Source organism: Tursiops truncatus, chromosome 6 (assembly GCF_011762595.2).
Source record: "Tursiops truncatus isolate mTurTru1 chromosome 6, mTurTru1.mat.Y, whole genome shotgun sequence".
Taxonomy (NCBI): Eukaryota; Metazoa; Chordata; class Mammalia; order Artiodactyla; family Delphinidae; genus Tursiops; species Tursiops truncatus.
Window position 1 is genome coordinate 82,593,364 of NC_047039.1, and position 17,433 is coordinate 82,610,796.

General features: G+C 49.0%; 1 protein-coding gene and 1 non-coding gene across 6 annotated transcripts in view; one reads left to right on the forward strand and one right to left on the reverse strand.

Annotated features, from left to right (window-relative positions):
• Positions 1–17,433, forward strand: part of GALNT12 (polypeptide N-acetylgalactosaminyltransferase 12) — a 52,283-nt gene that overhangs the window by 23,439 nt on the left and 11,411 nt on the right. For 4 of the 5 annotated variants that reach the window (XM_073806330.1, XM_019949041.3, XM_019949039.3 and 1 more), the window contains exons 2-6: positions 4,004–4,173; positions 8,800–8,989; positions 11,685–11,870; positions 14,609–14,726; positions 16,112–16,288. In XM_073806330.1, the coding sequence (XP_073662431.1) occupies positions 4,004–4,173; positions 8,800–8,989; positions 11,685–11,870; positions 14,609–14,726; positions 16,112–16,288 (841 nt within the window). The remainder of the gene's footprint in view (positions 1–4,003; positions 4,174–8,799; positions 8,990–11,684; positions 11,871–14,608; positions 14,727–16,111; positions 16,289–17,433) is intronic. The other variant, XM_019949040.3, reaches the window with a different exon arrangement.
• TRNAE-UUC (transfer RNA glutamic acid (anticodon UUC)) lies at positions 1,638–1,710 on the reverse strand. Its single transcript has one exon. It is a non-coding gene; the product is annotated as a tRNA-Glu (tRNA).

Sequence of the window (17,433 nt, forward strand, 5' to 3'; positions counted from 1 at the left end):
ATGTATCCTATAATATTATACACATTTGAGAATAAGTTACAGAGATGATAATCTTTTATCCTTTGTTACTTCTGTGTGTATTTTCTAAAAACGAGGACATTCTCTCATGATACCATGAAGGTAGTTATCAAATTCAGGAAATTTATACAATATCAGATGTTTCCAACTGTCCCAACTTTTAGAGCAACTTTTTTCTTCCTTACCCGGTATCTAATTGAGAATCAAGTAGGACATTTAGTTGTCCTGCCTCTTTAGTCTCCTTTAGTCTGAAATGGTTCCTCAGACTCTCATTGTCTTTTAGGACAGTCACGTTTTTTAAAAGAGTACAGGCCTGTTGGTTTATAAAATGTCAATTCAGGCCTGTCTGATAGTTTCCTTGCGATTTATTTCAGCGCATGTGTGACCGTAAAACTTAATGACTTAAAACAGCAATAAACGTTTATTATTTCGCATAATTTCTGTGGGTCAAGGATTTGTGAGTGTGTTATCTGAGTGGTCTGGCTTGGGAGTCTCTCATGAGATTGTAGTCAAAATGCTACCTGGGTTTTTTGTCATCTCAAGGTTTGATTGGGACTGTTGAGGCTGGAGGATCTGCTTTTAGGATGGCCCATCATATGCTGGAAAGTCTGTCTGGGCTGTCCTGGCTGTCAGAAGCCTCAGTTCCTCTCCACATAGATCTCTTCATGGGACACTTGAGTGTCCTCACTACATAGTGGCTGGCTTTCCCCAGATTGGATGGTCCATGGGAGGGAACAAAGAGGAACCTTCGGTGTCTTATGACCTGGTCTTAGAAGCCACATACTGTTACTCCTGCTGCATTCTGTTCATGTGTGGTGGTTTTAAAATATACCTACAAATTCTTTGATAGTCTTCCCTTTAAAAGAAGGAGCCTAATTCTCCTCCCCTTGAGTATGGGCTGGACTCCCCTCTGTGGAGCACAGCGCTAAGTAATCACTTCCGTGATTCAGAAGACCAGCGTGTCCAAGAATTCAGGTCCTGCTGTCTAAGGCTGATGGGAATGCCTTATCGCTTCAGGGCACCAGCGTGGTCATGCCTCCAGCCTACAGATGAAGCAGGCATGAGAATGTAAAGGGGGCTGAGAAGAGCCAGCCCCTCTCAGAGACTCTCAGATAAGCCTATTCATGTGGCAAGGCCACCCCAGTGATGGCAGAGCCTGGGCTGCTGCCTGGGTAGCCTCAGAGCCCTCTACAGAAACTGTGCTGGCGCTTAGGAAAAGGGACCTGGAGCTACTTAGAAGACCCTGAGAGGGATGAGAGGAGAAATTTCCTGTTTCTTGGTAGGAGGGCGGGCTGGTTGAGGAGAGGGGATGTAGGGATCTTTGTTTAGATTCTGATGGCCCACCTGAGCCTCCCGCAGGGTCAAAGGCACGAGCCAGAACCCTGTGACAAGATCGCACAGGGACACAAGGAGTTCAGCCAAGTACATACATACTTGCAGGCACTCTGAGAACTGTCCAGGCTACCCCGCCTCTCAGCCTTGTCTTTAAAATAGGAACAGTGAATGCTAACATAGGAAGAGGTTTTGAGAGTGAAATAAAGTGCTACATTTCATCAATTCTAAGGCATTTTTTCTTTCTTTTTTTTTTTGGCCACGTGGTGCAGCTTGTGGGATCTTAGTTCCCTGACCAGAGATTGAACCTGGGCCCTCGGCAGTGAAAGTGCAGAGTCCTAACCACTGGACCACCAGGGAATTCCCTCTAAGGCAGGGGTCCCCAAACCCCGGGCCTGTTAGGAACCGGGCCGCACAGCAGGAGGTGAGCGGCAGGGGAGCGAGCGGTACTTCATCTGCTGCTCCCCATTGCTTGCATTACCGCCTGAACCATCTCCACCCCCCACCCCCCATCCGTGGAAGAATTGTCTTCCACGAAACCGGTCCCTGGGTACCGCTGCTCTAAGCCACTTTAAAAAAAATATTTAAACATTTCTGAAATTAGGATGTCTCTTAAAATCAGAGCATTCTGCAGTTATGATTGGTAGCATTTGTCTTTCTTATTGGTTCATAAGAGAATGGTGTGTCTTCCAACCATTGGAAGACACACCATTAATTTTGATGAAAGCTTATAGACTGGAGATGTGATAGCACTAAGGAATTGCTAACTTTTAACGTGTTACAATGATATTGTGTTCATTATGAAAAGAATCTTTATCCCTTAGATATATATATTGAAATATTTATGGATGCTGTGGTATGCTGGGTTTTGCTTAAAATTAGTCTGGGATGGGGGTAGTGGGTGAAGACAAAGATGAATCAAGACCATGTGTTAAGGACTACTGAAGTTAGGTGAAAGGGTCACAGGACTTTCTTATACTGTTCTCTCTACTTTTTGCATGTTTGAAAATTTTCATAATAAAATAAAAGGAGAAAAAAAGAAATAAGTTGTGTACACAAAAGGCTTTTCCTCTGCTTTTTGTGGGACTGGGTCCCTCATTATTCAGGCCTCATCCTAAATGTCACCTCCTGGAGGGGCCCTCCCTGATTACCTCTTCTTTGGTTGCCTCCATTCCCCCTTCCTACTCCCCTCTGTAGTTGCTCTCTCTTTCATCCCCCTCCTTTTCTTCATAGCACCCTAACTTTCTGAAATTATTGATATGTTTACTTATTTGATTATTATCCCCCTGATTGTAAGCTCTGGGAAGCAGGGGCTTTGCCTATGTGCCTGGCACATAGTAGGCGATGAGGAAATGATCGGTGACTGACTGATACAGGTCCCACTGCTACAGTGCCTGGCACGTGGTAGATAGTCAATAGATGTTGGTTTCACCCCTCACCCTGCTTGGTTCTCCATCTCTTTGATCTTGCACTTAGCTTATCTGTAAGACCTTCCCTTTCTGCCCCCGGAGGCTGGCCAGGCCTCAACATTTATCTTCTTCTCGAATTTCCACCCCATCCCTTGGTCTGGCCTTTAGCCAGGCCAGCCTTCAAACCCTGGTCCTTCTGGTGTCCCTTGTGGGTTTCTGTTCCTCCCCTATCTTGCTGTCAGCCATGTCCTGATTTCCAGGCACTGCCTCCTCCCTGGGATGACACTGGGAGTTTGTCATCCATTACTCTGAGGAGAGAATTCTGTGTCAACCTGGAACCTTCTGTGCAAAGTAACAGAAAACCCTACCAAAGAAAGAGGGAGCTAAATGGTTCTTATCACTGCCAGCCAAGGCCTAACCCCAGAGAGATGGGTGGGCTCAGCGCCCTCCTCACCACGAGACTGCCTCAGAATGGAACGGGAGGGTGGGTGGTGGCAGTGGTATGGGGGCTAGGGGGTAGTCAGTGTTCTCTACAGAGCCCTTCCTGGAATGTTCACACATCCTAGCCATGGTTCCAGTTTATGCATTCAGTGCATCACCTTTGAAAGCATAGCCCCTGCTGGGATGCAGAGTAGGAAAGGTGCTGGGAGAAGATAGGGGGAGACTCAAGTGGTGGTGAGTTCTGGAGCACGGAGAGTGACACCTGCTGAAACGGAGACGTGGGCAAGGTGCTGTAGGAGCAAGGAGGGGCGAGCACCTGCCCCACACAGGTGTCCCCAGACTTTTCCAGAGAAGGCGGGGTGAGTTGTTCTTGAAAGAGGACAGAGAGTGTGCCAAGCAGGAAAGGGAGGAAAGGGCGCAGTCTGAGCAAAGGCCTCAGTGGGATTGGAAAGGCGTGGACAGATGGGAGAGCTGTTGGGCGGGGAAAAGTAACAGTCCCCCTCCCTTCTGATTCTGCTGAGTTTGCATGTTGCACAAATCTGAAAATTGCTTTAAAGCTTAAAAACAGCATCTGCAGTTCAAGCTCGTTAAGTATTTAAAACCTTTTTAAAGAATCTGCTGGGTCTCCTAATGGAACACGGGGGACTCTGGAACATCCCAGCAGCTATTTGCCATTCCCCAGGGGGAGGCCCCAGGACCGTGACCTACGTCCCTTTCATCACTCCATCCCCAGCACCAGCCTGGGCCTGGTACATACAGTCAACAGTGGGGTCTTGATTCCTGAAGTTGTGTTGTGTTCGCAGGTGCAAAGAGAAGAAATACAATTATGATCAATTGCCCACGACATCTGTCATCATAACATTTTATAATGAAGCCTGGTCAACTCTCCTTCGGACAGTTTACAGTGTCCTCGAGACATCCCCAGACACCCTGCTAGAAGAAGTTATCCTTGTAGATGACTACAGCGATCGAGGTGAGCCCCTGACGTGGGCTCTTGGAAGAGCCTGCCCTTCTGTGGCTGTGCCTGGGAAGCGAGAGTGTGACGTGGGACATATAGAACAGGCCTGGAAGGACAGGCTTCCTGCACCCCTGTGTGGCTGGCCACTCCCCTCAGGGAGTTCAGAGCCAGGTGGGGGGAGGCAGATGTGATGGCAGAGGGCTCTACCACACGGTGCTACGGGACTCACCCCACCTGGGTGCTCAGGAGGGGATGGTTGACCTTAATCTTGAAGGCTGGGTTTGCAGACAGCAAAGGTGGAGGGAGGCGTTTCAAGTGGAGGGCACAGAATATGGAAAGGCTTAGAGGTGCAGTGCTGTGCGGACTGTGTAGGATCTGCAAGTAGTTCAGGAAGAATGGAGGGCTGGCTGCTGCAGTGAGTAGCAAGAGATGAACGGGGGTGGGTGGGGGGAGAGGGCTCAGGCCTTCGACCCGAGGCTGAGGAGTTGGGGCTTTGTCCTGAGGGCAGGGAGAACCAAGGCAGAATTTCAAGCAGGAGACCAGTTTTGCTCTTTGGGGAATCCCTCTAGGCTGGAGTGTGGAGAATGAGGTACTAGGGAGCTCTGCAGGGAGGCCAGGGGGCTGTGGAGGTGGCCCAGGTGGGAGATGGAGGCTTGGAGTCGGGTGGGAGGGGAGGGCAGGGCAAGGGCAGGCGGGTGGGGGGAGGGGTACCCGGGAGGTGGCATCCACAGGCCCAGAAACTGGCTGAGGTGTGAGGTGGACCCTCGGGCTTCCGGCTTGGGTCTCCTGGTGAAGGGTGATGCGGTCCCAGAGCTAGAAAAGCCATTTAGGGCAGGAGGGGCAGGTCTGGCAGGGGAAGGGGGGCATTTGGCCTTGAACATGTTGAGTTTGGGATGAGATCAAAAAGGGGCAGCCTAGACAGAAGAACTGAAGCCAGGGAGAGGCATTCCATTGAAAGGGTGGTTGTTGTCCCTACAGACCTAACCAGTGACCTGGGATCCAGCAATTCACTGCAGTCCAAGGCTGGTCCTTTATGATTCAGTGAACGTTTTCTGAATGTGTGCTAAGGCGCTGGGGATTCCGTGGGAAACAAGACAAATCCCTGCTCTCATAAAAGTCACATTCTAGAGAGGTGGGTGGAGATGGTCAATAAACATATAAAGAACATAACATAATATATGCATCACATAGTACAACACAGTATAACATAGCATACCATAATGGAACGTGATACTATACTACAGCACGAGTAGGAAGTGCTCTGAAAGAATACTGGGAACAGGAGAGCGAGTGGGGCTTGGGCACCAGGCCTACTCCAGCGGGTGGAGGTCAGGGAGGCCTCTTTGAGGAGGTAGCCTTTAAGCCAGAAGCTAGAGAGGCAGCGCAGTGAAGGTCTGGGGAGAGGGGCCGGGCTGGAAGCAGCAGGTGCAGAAGCTGGAACAGCAGCCATTCTCTGGGTCAGACCACCGGCTGGTGGAGGGTGACCTGGGGGATGAGGTTGCAGGGTGGGTGGGGCCAGATCAGGTGGGGCCTCGGAGGCCAATCTAAGGGGTTTAGCTTAAATAGGAGCCTGTTGGGAGCCGCCTGAGGGCTATCGGGAGAGCTGGAACGTCGCTAGGTCTTGGGGACTCAACTGTGCTGCCCTGTGGAGCAAGGCTGACGTTGGGGGTGGACACGGATGGAAGGGGGAGGGGCGTAGGGACTGCCATGGCCTTGCCTGGCTGGGGTTAGCCCTGTCCATGGAGCGGTAGTCAGCCAGTACATCTTTGCCCACTAGCTGACGTGAGGGCAGCTAAGCTGAAGTGAGGGGAAATGTCATGGCCCTGCAAGAGGGAGAGCTGTGGACTTGGTTGCTAGAGCCCGTTTCAAACCAAATCACCACCCCGGACCACCCATCAGGGTAGAGCCACTGCTTATTGGGCATCTGCTGCTTCAGGCTCTGAGGCTGGTCTGTCTGACTTCAGAGCCTGGTGTATAGGTCCTAATTGGTGGGTGTGCCGGGCTGTTCTCACAGAGACTCAAAATAACAGTGATTTACATGAGATAAAAATTGATTTCTCGCTCACATCACAAATCTGGGGTAATAGTCTAGGGCAGGTGTGGCCCCTCCGCGCTATTAGGGCCCAGCTCCTCCTGCCCTAAGTCTCCTTCTTCTCGAGGATGGTGCACTGCCTCTGTCTGCATAGCCCAGGCTGGGTCTTCACCTCCTGTTCACTCCTGTCAGCAGGAGGGTTTCAAGGGGACTGGGAGCTACACCTGGAAGTTGCCCTCAGTCCCACTGAGTAGAACAGTGTCACCTGGCCACACCTACCTGTGAGGGAGGCTAGGAACATCGTCTCTATGGAGGGTGTCCATGTGCTCAGCTGAAAAGCATGGGGAGAGTGAGTCTTAGGGGACAGCTGGCATTCCCCATGGCGGCAGGCAAGCCAGACTGGGGGTTGAGGCCTAGTGTAGCCTACAAGGTGCTGAATTCTGTGGTCAGGGGTCTTAGGCGAGCTTTACCATAACCCGTCATGGCACCTTGGGCAAGTCACTTGTCTTCTGAGCCTTAGTTTCTAATCTATAAATGGGTTTATCTACACTAATACCAGAGACTTGTGGTGAGGAATAAATGAGATCATGTGGAGGACAGAACCTCACATAGCAGCCAGCTTATAGTAGGCATGCATCTCCATTTCCTTTCCTCTCAGGGTTGTTTTAAATATGTCTGTGTAGACACTGGTTCTGGGTCACACCACATAGCCTAGAATCCCAGCTCCAGCACTTTGCAGCCGTATAGCCTTGAGCAAGGAGCTTAACCAGTTTCAACCTTGCCTTCCAGCCCTGTAAAATGGCATAATAGTAGTTCTTACCTTTCAGGGTCATTGTTGAGGATTAAATGAGATGAAGGTGGCAGCTTGCTACGTCAGGGCCTGGCCCATTGCTGGCACTTGTTCAGCGATAACTTCTGCTTTTATGAACTATTTAAAAAACGGCAGAGTGCCAAAAACGTTTCAGAAGTGTATTCATTCAGAAGCAAATATCAGATTATTTTCTCTTTATGGGATCAAGCAGCTGCTCAGCAGACAGGAATACAGCCCAGTACAGCTCAGTGCTCCCATAAATGTAAGGCCAAGACTGGGGGGGGACAGGACTTCCCCTCCCCATCGTGGTAATTTGTAAAGTCAGCAGGATGCCCCTCTCAGCGTGTATTGGAGGTAAGAAGTCCTGCCCTGCCCCCTCCTCCCACCCTTCCTGCAGGGTCAGTCTGAGCTGATGAGGGATGTCAGCGCCTTCCAGGATTGGGGAAGACAGTTCAGGCAGACAGAAAATTGATGCAGACCAAACCCATCCTGAGTGCTGGGTGGCTGCACCACAGTTTTCCTGTGTGTTCCCTGGGCACTGCCACTAATTAGCTTTGCTTGGGAAGTCACCTTCCTTATTCCTGCCATTAGCTTATACGCAGTTATATTTAGGGTTGAAAAAAAATCAACCAATGAATGTTTTTTGTTTCTTGTTTGAGTATCAAGAGTACTTAGGGAAACATTTCACAGACAACAAAGCAACTGAGAACATTATACAAAGTTTTCCCGTCACTGATGATTGAGGGGGACTTTGAGATGAAGCCCATGTTGATGTGGGGAGATTCTCTCATTTTTATTTTACCTGACTGGTTCTCACCTGCCTCCACCTACCCATCGAGAGGCATGAATCGGAACCTCTAGTCCCAGAGCCTGTGTGTGGAGTTGGGAGTCCTGGGGCCAGTTCTAGCTGTGGGCACATCCTTTCAACTCTTAAGGACTCATTTCCTCTCTTACAAAATGGGATAAGCATGTCCTCCTGACAAGTTTTGGATTTGTTTAACAAGGATGGGCAGCTGTGGGAGAAAGCTCTGGAGGCAGCGTTAAGCCTGCAGACTCGAGCCAGAGTCCCTGGGTTCACATCATGACTCCTCAGCTCGCTTGTCTGGGACCTCGGCACGTCACTTAGCCTCTCTGCCATCAATGTTCTCATTCATAAAATGGGGACAGTAGGAGTACTTACCTCATAGGGTTGTTATGAGACTCATGTGAGTTCTATGAATCACTTGGACTGTAATTAGCACAGCAGGCTTTCTCATGTTGGCTGCCATTGTTACTATTATTACTGTGTCAACTGAAACGTACTTCTGAGAAAATTTGTGTTAACGTAATTGTATTATAAATAAAATTTATGTTAATATAATTCCATATAAATGAAAATTTTATGATGTGTTGCATAATTAACATAAATGAACAAAGTTTATATTAACACAATTTTTTGGAAAAATCGTGGTTGGATGGTTCTTGTGCTTTTTATTTAAATGTTTACAAGTCAAGGTAATTTTGGGAGGTAATAGCTTTATTGAGATACATCCACATGACACATTCACTCATTTCAGGAGTACAGTTCAATGTGCGTGTGTTTTGAACGGGAGCATTTGGTGGTTCTGGAATCCTCCACCTCAGCCTCCCTGGCCTTCAGGGGCTTCCAGCCTTGGTTCTGGGTGCGGTGAGCACGTCCCTGGTGCAGAGCAAAGGAGGCTCGTGTCTACTTAGTCTTCTTTTGGGGACAGGGAGGCCCTTCAAGGACGCGGCTGGGGATGTGTGGCGGTGACCCTCGGTGTCCCGCTTGCCTCCCCAGAGCACCTGAAGGAACGCCTGGCCTCCGAGCTGGCCAGGCTGCCCAAGGTCCGCCTGATCCGCGCCAACAAGAGGGAGGGCCTGGTGCGGGCACGGCTGCTGGGGGCTTCCGCGGCCAAGGGCGACGTGCTGACCTTCCTGGACTGCCACTGCGAGTGCCACGAAGGGTGGCTGGAGCCGCTGCTGCAGAGGTGCGTGGACCGTCGGTGGGGGGCGGGGGGAGGCGGGGGCCCTGACCAAACTGGCATGAGAGGCAGGGGTGCTGGGCTCAGATGCCCCTTGGGCAAAGCCTCTGTCCCTGGTAACAGCGTGGTAACAGTCCCTACCTCCTGGGGCTGTGGAGGCCGTTAAATGACTTAATACACGGACAGTGCTTAGAACATGCCAGCATGTGGGAGGTCCTAGATGAGTGTTTGCTTTTATTACTGCTTATTATACACGTTTATTGTAGAAAACTTAGTATGATCAACCAAGAAAAAAATATGATCAGTCACACAGAATTGCACTCCTGGAGGGTATACATTTTGGTGTATTTCCTTCAAGCTGGGCTGACTTATTTATTACATGCAGTACCTACAATACCTACGGCTCACCCATGAAACTTTAAGGGACCCCCCCCCAAAAATTTTATGTTAATTTCTTTTAAAATCAGAATGGAAAATGAATATCATAATAATGAATATATAATAATGAATCTAGCCTGGATTGTTTGTCTTTTTACCAATATAGTCATAAAATATTGTTTTAATATATTTTTTATAGAGTCATGAAAGTATAAATATGGCTGTGTCTTCAAGGATATTTCCCCTGCTGTCCCACAGTCTCTTACACTCACCTTCTCATCTACCCCTGGGCCTACTTTTGTTCTCTTCTCTTCTCTCTTTCCCTTTCCATCCTACTGATTCAGCATCAGGAGCTGAGCTGGCAAGCCCAGAGCTCCTCCGGGTGGGAGAGGAAAGTCTGGGGGGTCTCTGTTTGGTCCCCTCCCTGTGGAGTGGGTGAAGGGCTGGAGGATCAGAGCCTGTGCATTTGGCAAACTGCTCTCCCTTGGCATCCAACGCTTGGTTGTCAGGGTCTGTTTGAAAGAGCTAGGGACCCCCTCGCCTCTGTTCCTGCATGAGACTGAGCTCTGCTCTGCCACTTCCTGCTGTCCTGGTCCTTTGCTGCCTCTTTCTCCCGCTCAGCTCTGGTGAGCTTCACCCGCAGAAAGGACTCAGGATTCCTCAGGCCAGTGATGGACTCTGAGATTACTTAGAACATAGTGACAGCTAGGTGCTCACTCTGGAACCCGGACTAGTGAGTTCATCCTTCCCCCTTCCCCCACTGTGCATACAGAGGGCTGCCTCTAGGCCTGTCTAAAGTCATGGTAGGGGCACTTTTCCCCTTCAGCTGATTCATTAATGCCATCTAGAATTCCACTTCACCCCGTCCCACCCTTTGGAGAGAGCGAGGCAGCATTCCCCATAATCACGTCCTTGCTCCATACCTGGAGACAAAGGGATTCTCCCCTGGTTACCCTTTAGAAATAACTGGGGAACCTTAAAAACTCCTGGACTATTTGGAGGGGTAGATCCTGGCCTTCTGGATGTTTCAGAAGCTCCCTGAAGACTTGAGGGTGCACCAGAGTTGAGACACTGGAGTGTAGACTGTCCCTCAGGTGGTCCCAACCAGGCACAGTAGCCCCTTTCCTCCAGGGGCTTTTGGAAGTGGAAGATGTTTTTGGTTGTCACATCAACTGGGTAGTGCTCCTGGCATTTTATAAGCTGCTGTTGACATCTGGGGCAGAACCATTCTTTGCTGTGTAGGGCTGGACTGCACACTGCAGGATGTTTGGCATCCCTGGTCCCTGGCTCACAAGATGCCAGGAAACACTACCCAGTAACCACTGCTACTGGGCCTGCACGTTCTCTAACCGTGATTTAGAATTCTTTACTCCAGTGCAGGCTCCCCCCGTTTTTCCCTTTCTTGCAAAAATTAGACTACCCATGGTTCCAACCAGCTGGACTGCAAGTCACAAGTTAATGATTTATAGGTCTCAAATTCTAGAGAACTGCCCCCAAAATGTAACCCAGAGAAATCTAGCGTTCACACGTGGTTCAGTCTCAGCTCATGTTTCCTGGTGTGCTGTCAAATGCAAAGAAACACAGTCCGGAAGCCTGCTGGGATGGCTGGGCTTGTAAGAATGATTGTGGAGAGAACTGCTGAAGGCTACGCACAAGCTGATGCTTGCAAAAGGAAATTATCACATTTTCCACTACGTGTAACATTTAATAATAAAAAAGGTTAAAAGAAAAATATAGCAGTAGTTCCAGGTTCTCTGCCAGCCTCTTACAAACATTCCTGTAGGGAGTCCACATTAACCTATGAGTAGGTGTATTTTTCCAGTGTAACCCATGAGGCAACAGGCTCTAAGCAGTTAAGTGACAATGCTAATGTTACACAGTAAATAAGAGGCAGGATTAAAATTTATTTTCTAACTGCAAAGCAGACCCTTTGGTCTGGGCGCATCTCTGTTCACAGGGAGATAATTATTTCTTGACTTGAAGATGTTTCATTTTAATTAAATGAAGAAATCTTTTGCAGTCTTGAAGAAACTGAAAATGTGCTTTCCGTTTTAAAATTTAGCTTTAATTTTGACATCATGACTTTCATAGAGGGATTCAAATTTAACCAGAATATCCCTAGATGGAATCAGAATATTAAAGCTGTGGGACTTTTCATATCAGGGCCAGAGTCCTAGCTCCCTGCCTCCCCCCACTGCCCAGCAGCCCCCTTTTGCTCACCTGCCAGGGCTGACTTGGCTGTAGACCCCTGGAATAAGAGAAGCAGGCCTTTCTCAGACAGGTGTTCCTCCTTCTAGTGGAAGGCTGTTCTGACTGTTTTCAGGATCCATGAAGAGGAGTTGGCAGTGGTGTGCCCTGTGATCGATGTGATCGACTGGAACACCTTCGAGTACCTGGGGAACGCTGGGGAGCCCCAGATTGGCGGTTTCGACTGGAGGCTGGTGTTCACGTGGCACGTGGTTCCCGAGAGGGAGAGGATCCGCATGCGGTCCCCCATCGATGTCATCAGGTCAGGGGTTGACTTCTCTGAGCACGCATCTGGCCAACTTGTCAGTGAAGGCCCTCAGGAGGGATGGTTAGCTGTTGCCTTTCTTTTCTTTTTCCAGAGTATTTGTTTACTTTTATTAAATATCATTGCTATATATGTGGATTTTATATTGGTGTATATATATATATTTTTTAAATTTATTTTAAAAATTGTGTTGAAATACGTATAACATTTACCATTTTAACCATTTTTTAAATGCACAATTCAGTAGCATCAGGCACATTCACAATGTTGTAGAACCATCACCTCTACATATTTCCAGAACTTTTTCATCAACCTAAATAGAAGCTCTATACCTGTTAAGCAATAATTCCCTTTCCTCCCCTCCTCCAGCCCCTGGTAACTTCTACTCTACTCTCCATCTCTATGGATTTCCCTATTTTATGTACATCATATAAGTGGAATCACACAATATTTATCCTTTTGTGTCTGGCTTCTTTTCCTTAACAAAGTATTTTCAAGGTCCTTCTAGAACTTCATTCCTTTTAATGGCTGAATAATATTCCATTGTGTATGCATCCACATTTTCTTTATCCATCTGTCTGTTGATGGACACTTGGGTTATTTCCACTTTTTGGTTATTGTAAATAATGCTGCTGTGAACAGCGGTGCACTATTGTCTGTTTGAGTGCCTGTTTTCAGTTCTCTGGGGTATATACCTAGGACTGGACTTGCTATGGTAATTCCATGGCTAATATTTTGAGGACACACTGTCAGGCTCCTTCTGAGCTGCAGGGGATGAGTAGACCTGGGGGTACAGGGTCCAGCTTTGGCCAGTGGGTGAGCCTGGGTCTGAGAAGAGAAGGCTCAAGCGGTGCTGGGTTGCCCTCATTCTTGAGGTGTTGAAGTCATAGTCTGGCTTCTTCCTCTCCTTCCAAGTTTAGCACCAAATGGGAGACAGATGTGGGAGTCAGGCCGGTGGAGGTTGGACTTCAGCTTTATCACTGGGGTATTGACCCAGAAGTGGTGTCGTAGATCTGCACCCATGTTTGGCAGCTGGCCTTCTGAATCCTTCCACCTGAGTCCAGACCTTGAGATGACCCAGTGCTGGCTGGAGAGGAACAACTGTGGAGACGGTGTTGAGAGACAGGGCTGGAGAGGTGAATGGGGCCAAGTCATATCCAGCCTTGAAGGCCAAGGAAAGGGGTTTGGACTTTACTGTGGGTGTTCAGAAGCCACTGAAGGGATTTGAACTGGAAGTGACCTTATTTAGCCTGTTGCATTCTCTAAAGTCTGTGCTGGATGCCACATGATGGGGGGTGGGGGCCTGGAGGGGGTGGAGCTGCAGGCAGGGGCACCACTGGGAGGCGTTGCAGTCCTCCAGCTTAGAGATGATGGTGCAGGAGAAGATGGAGGGACATGGTGGACTCCAGAGACTTTGTGGTGGGAAAATTGGGAGGAATTGAATGGGAATGAGGGGAGGACGACTCAAGGATGACATGTAGGCTTCTACGGGAGCCCTGAGGGGCGGCATCCTGCCCAACCCCTCATTTAACAGGTTTGGAAACTGAGACACCAAGTAGGAGGGATCATATCAAGCGTCACATATGCAGCCTGTGATGCTGACACAAACTGCCCCCCCCCACACACGCATGCACGCACGCACACACATGCTCAGGGACACTGTGGCCAGCTATCCTTCCCCTCCCGTAATATCCTTGGGCCTCAGTTTTCTCACTTGTGAAATAGGTATGAGCATATCCACCCTACCTATTTCCTAGCCTTTAGGATGAACACACATGAAAATGCTTTGTAGCCCAGAACCTTCTCTTCCATAGTCTTGCTGTCCTGTTCTCATTGGCCCAGAGCTTGGAGTGCAGGAGAAGCCAATACTTTGTCAAGGCCTGGAAGCACTACTGGAGGATCTTAAAATTTTGAACTGTTAGGCTCTTCATGTTATAATTTCCCCATTTTTAAATTTATTCCTCTGCATCTCTGTGGTGTGTTGACGCTATAGCTTTCTGCGGGGGTAGGATGGAAGCCTTGGGCCATTTCTGAAACCAGTGCCGTCTCCTAGATGAACCTGGAAGGGAGAAAACAGGGCTGGCTGAGGCAGCAGGCCAGAGCTGGCCGTGTGGGTCCTGCAGGGGAGGCCATTCCAGCAGGAGAGGCTCAAGCCCTTGGGGAGCTTTAAGATGCCAGAGTGGCCTCTACTGGCCCATAAAGGACATCTGTGAGGGCTGCACGAGCAAGGCCACCGCACCCTTACTTCTGCCACCCTCTTAGAACCTGGTCTCTCTCTTCTCATCTCTCCTTGTTGTCTGTGCTCCTAGAAGTACAAGGCTTTCTCTCACCCTTAGGCCTTTGCTCATGCTCCTGTCTTCTCGGAGGACCATTCCATTCCTCTTCTTGGCTAACTTCCCTTTGTGCTGCAGACCATGCCTCCTCCGAGAAACTTAGCTCTACCCGCCCCCCTCCGCATCTCATGGCTGCTTCTGCATTCCCGCTGGGCCCTAGGTTGGCCTTAGTCATCCCACACCTTGCTCTGTGCTTCCCTGGTGAGATGTCTGTGAGCTTCCCCAGGGCAGGGGCTATGGGGCACGTCTGTGCCTCCAGCCCAGTTCAGCACCAGGCCCAGAACGTGAACTCAGGGTATGCTTATATGGATGAATGGACTCCAGACTTGTGGTGAGAAGGGATTCAACTAACTGTGATGGTTTCCTGCCGCTTACCTTGAATTATGATTCACACGCTTCTAGGTCTCCAACCATGGCTGGTGGGCTGTTTTCTGTGAGTAAGAAATATTTTGAATACCTGGGGTCTTACGATACAGGAATGGAAGTTTGGGGCGGAGAAAACCTCGAATTCTCATTTAGAGTAAGTATTCCAGTCTTCTGTTTGGACTCATTCTTAACCTGTTCTCTTTCTCTCTGGGAAGGATGTATTTGCTAGGAGAGCCTGGTGGACTTTTCCTCCATATTGGCAGTTTATCCAACGATCCTCAAAGATGACAGTGGCACACATATCCTGTAATCACGCCTGTCTTCTTGTGTAAACTTTTTTAAAAAATACACTTTTAATAGATTTGGGGCTGGAAAGGGTCTTGCAAGTCTCACCTGGTTCTTTCCTCTCACTCCATAAAGAGGAGGGGCAGAGGCCGGAGGCGGGTAGCGACTGGCTGAAGGTCACTCACAGAGTGTATGGCAGAGACTGGACTAAAACACGGGTCCCTGCCTCCTGATCCCATGTTTTGGAGCCTTGATTTGCTTGACTGCTTGATAAAGTAGCCTCTTTATTTGGCACAGTGACTTTCAAACTTTGACACATAGAAGAATTGTTAGGGAAACTTGTTAAAAATGCGGATTAAAAGGCATGGTCTCTGGAAAGTCAGATTTGATAGATTTACGGTAGGGACTGGGAATCTGCCTTTTGTAATGAGCCCATCTATTGATCCTGCTGTATGTGATCCACAGAGGCCCCTTTGGGAAAGCCCAAGCATTTGGGTGGATTTTCTAGTTAATTGAATCTTGCATTTTAAGTATCAAAACCTTATGTCGATGTTCGTGCTTTTAAATGGAAAATTTTAAACTTTACAAATATTTTATATGGTTTCCTGCTTTAAGAGTTAATAAACAAGGCTTTGACTCTCCACTAAGGACTCACACCGCCCCCCCCCCCCCCATTATAAGCACCAGATGCTGTCCTTGGTCATACATCCAGGGGACAATGGGGTATTCACAGCCGTTTGCCCCAGCATGAAAAGGCTTCAGATGACTCCACCTGCTGAGTTTTGGGGTGTGCTTTTAATGGTCTTTCTACCTCTTCCCCAGGTGTCAGGCTGCTCTGTCTGCCTCTAGAAGCTCTTCCTGTCCCCCTTCCAAACCTCTCTTCTTACTTGCTGCTTTCCTATCTTCTGTGGCTAGGAGACCAGGTAATCAGCCTGTGCTTTACATAATAAGTAAGTTCCCAGCGAGGTCCACTGTCGGTGCTCCTAGGAGTCAAGCGCATGCGCCTTAGTGCATGGACTTTGGGGTCTGGATTCCGATGGCTTAGTTGTCTTTGAGGCTGCTTTCTTGCTCTTTGACTGCATCCCGTGTCCTGAGTATCCTGGGGGAGTGGCCCCCTGCCCCATGGGGGGTGAGGCCTTGGCAGTGTTCACCGTGACCTCCGTGTGTCCAGCCTCCTTGCTCTGGGCATTGTGGACCTGCAGCTGACTTCCCGCTCACTCCCCACTCCACACCTCCTACCCGCTCTGTGTACAGATCTGGCAGTGCGGGGGGACCCTGGAGACACACCCGTGTTCGCACGTTGGCCACGTTTTCCCCAGGCAAGCTCCCTACTCCCGCAACAAGGCTCTGGCCAACAGTGTCCGCGCAGCAGAAGTGTGGATGGATGAATTTAAAGAGCTCTACTACCATCGCAACCCCCAGGCCCGCTTGGTGAGTTTCCCGGCCTGCCCACGCTCCATCTGGCTGCATCCGAACAACAGCAGCTAATTCTGTCCTCCTACCATAGTAGATCTAGTTCCAGAAATAGAGAGGAAATTGGGTGCTCATGACACTTGTATGGGAAAACTTTATTCCTTCACTTACAGTAACAACAGACAGTTGATTCTCACTATTCGCAGCAGTTAATGCTGCGTACAGGCACTGCAGTCACTGAATTTCGAACCAACTCTTGAGCCATTGCTCGTGGGGAAGTACAGGGTTAGAGTCCTGCAAACCTCTCGCAGGTGGACGTTTTTGTCGATCGATCAATACATAACTTGGTTTTATGTGTGTTTCTGTTTAAATAATTTATTTAATATATACTGTTGATTGGTTACATTGAACTCATGCCCAAGTGAAGCTCATACAATGCACCTATTTTCTCCCTCCAGCACATCATAGCCTTCTTGCCCTAGGAACACTGGACAGCACTTCAGCGCTACGCTTGGGGGCCATTTAAAACAGTGAAATCACCAACACAATGCAGAACAATCTGAAAACCGTGCCACTAAACAGACCATGAACAGGACACTTGCTTTCAGAACAAGAGCTGAGACGTGACCTCAGCTGGGAACATGCACGTTGGGTGACTGTCATGTTTTAGAATGACTGAAAGCGTGAAGACACCACAAGTATTGATTTTGGGGTTACAAATACATTTTAGCAAAGAGCCTCACTGCCTCTGACACACCACCTCTGCACACCCCAGGACAGGGTTCCCACTTACCTGTGTTCACATAACTAAGGGGCCACGTGGAAAGACAAGAAGCTCTGTCCCAAGACCTCTTTCCTGGCCCCTTGATGAAACTCTCTTCTTGTGAATCCTTATAGCAGCCCTTCAGGGTAGCTCTGAAATTTTCATTTTATAGGTGAGAACACTGAAGCTCAGAGAGAGAGTGATTTAAGGAACTTGCCCAAGGCCTCATAGCTGATGCGGGTAGAACTGGGTCCACCCCAGTGGATCTCTTTCTGCTCTGTGGAACCCTCGGGACCCTCACCCTGACCTCCCCTTTGGTCTCTCTCTGCCTCTGGGCTCCAGGGTCATTGTTTCCTCTCTCTTGCCCAGGGCTGCAGGGTAGAAACATCTGCTTTTCCCT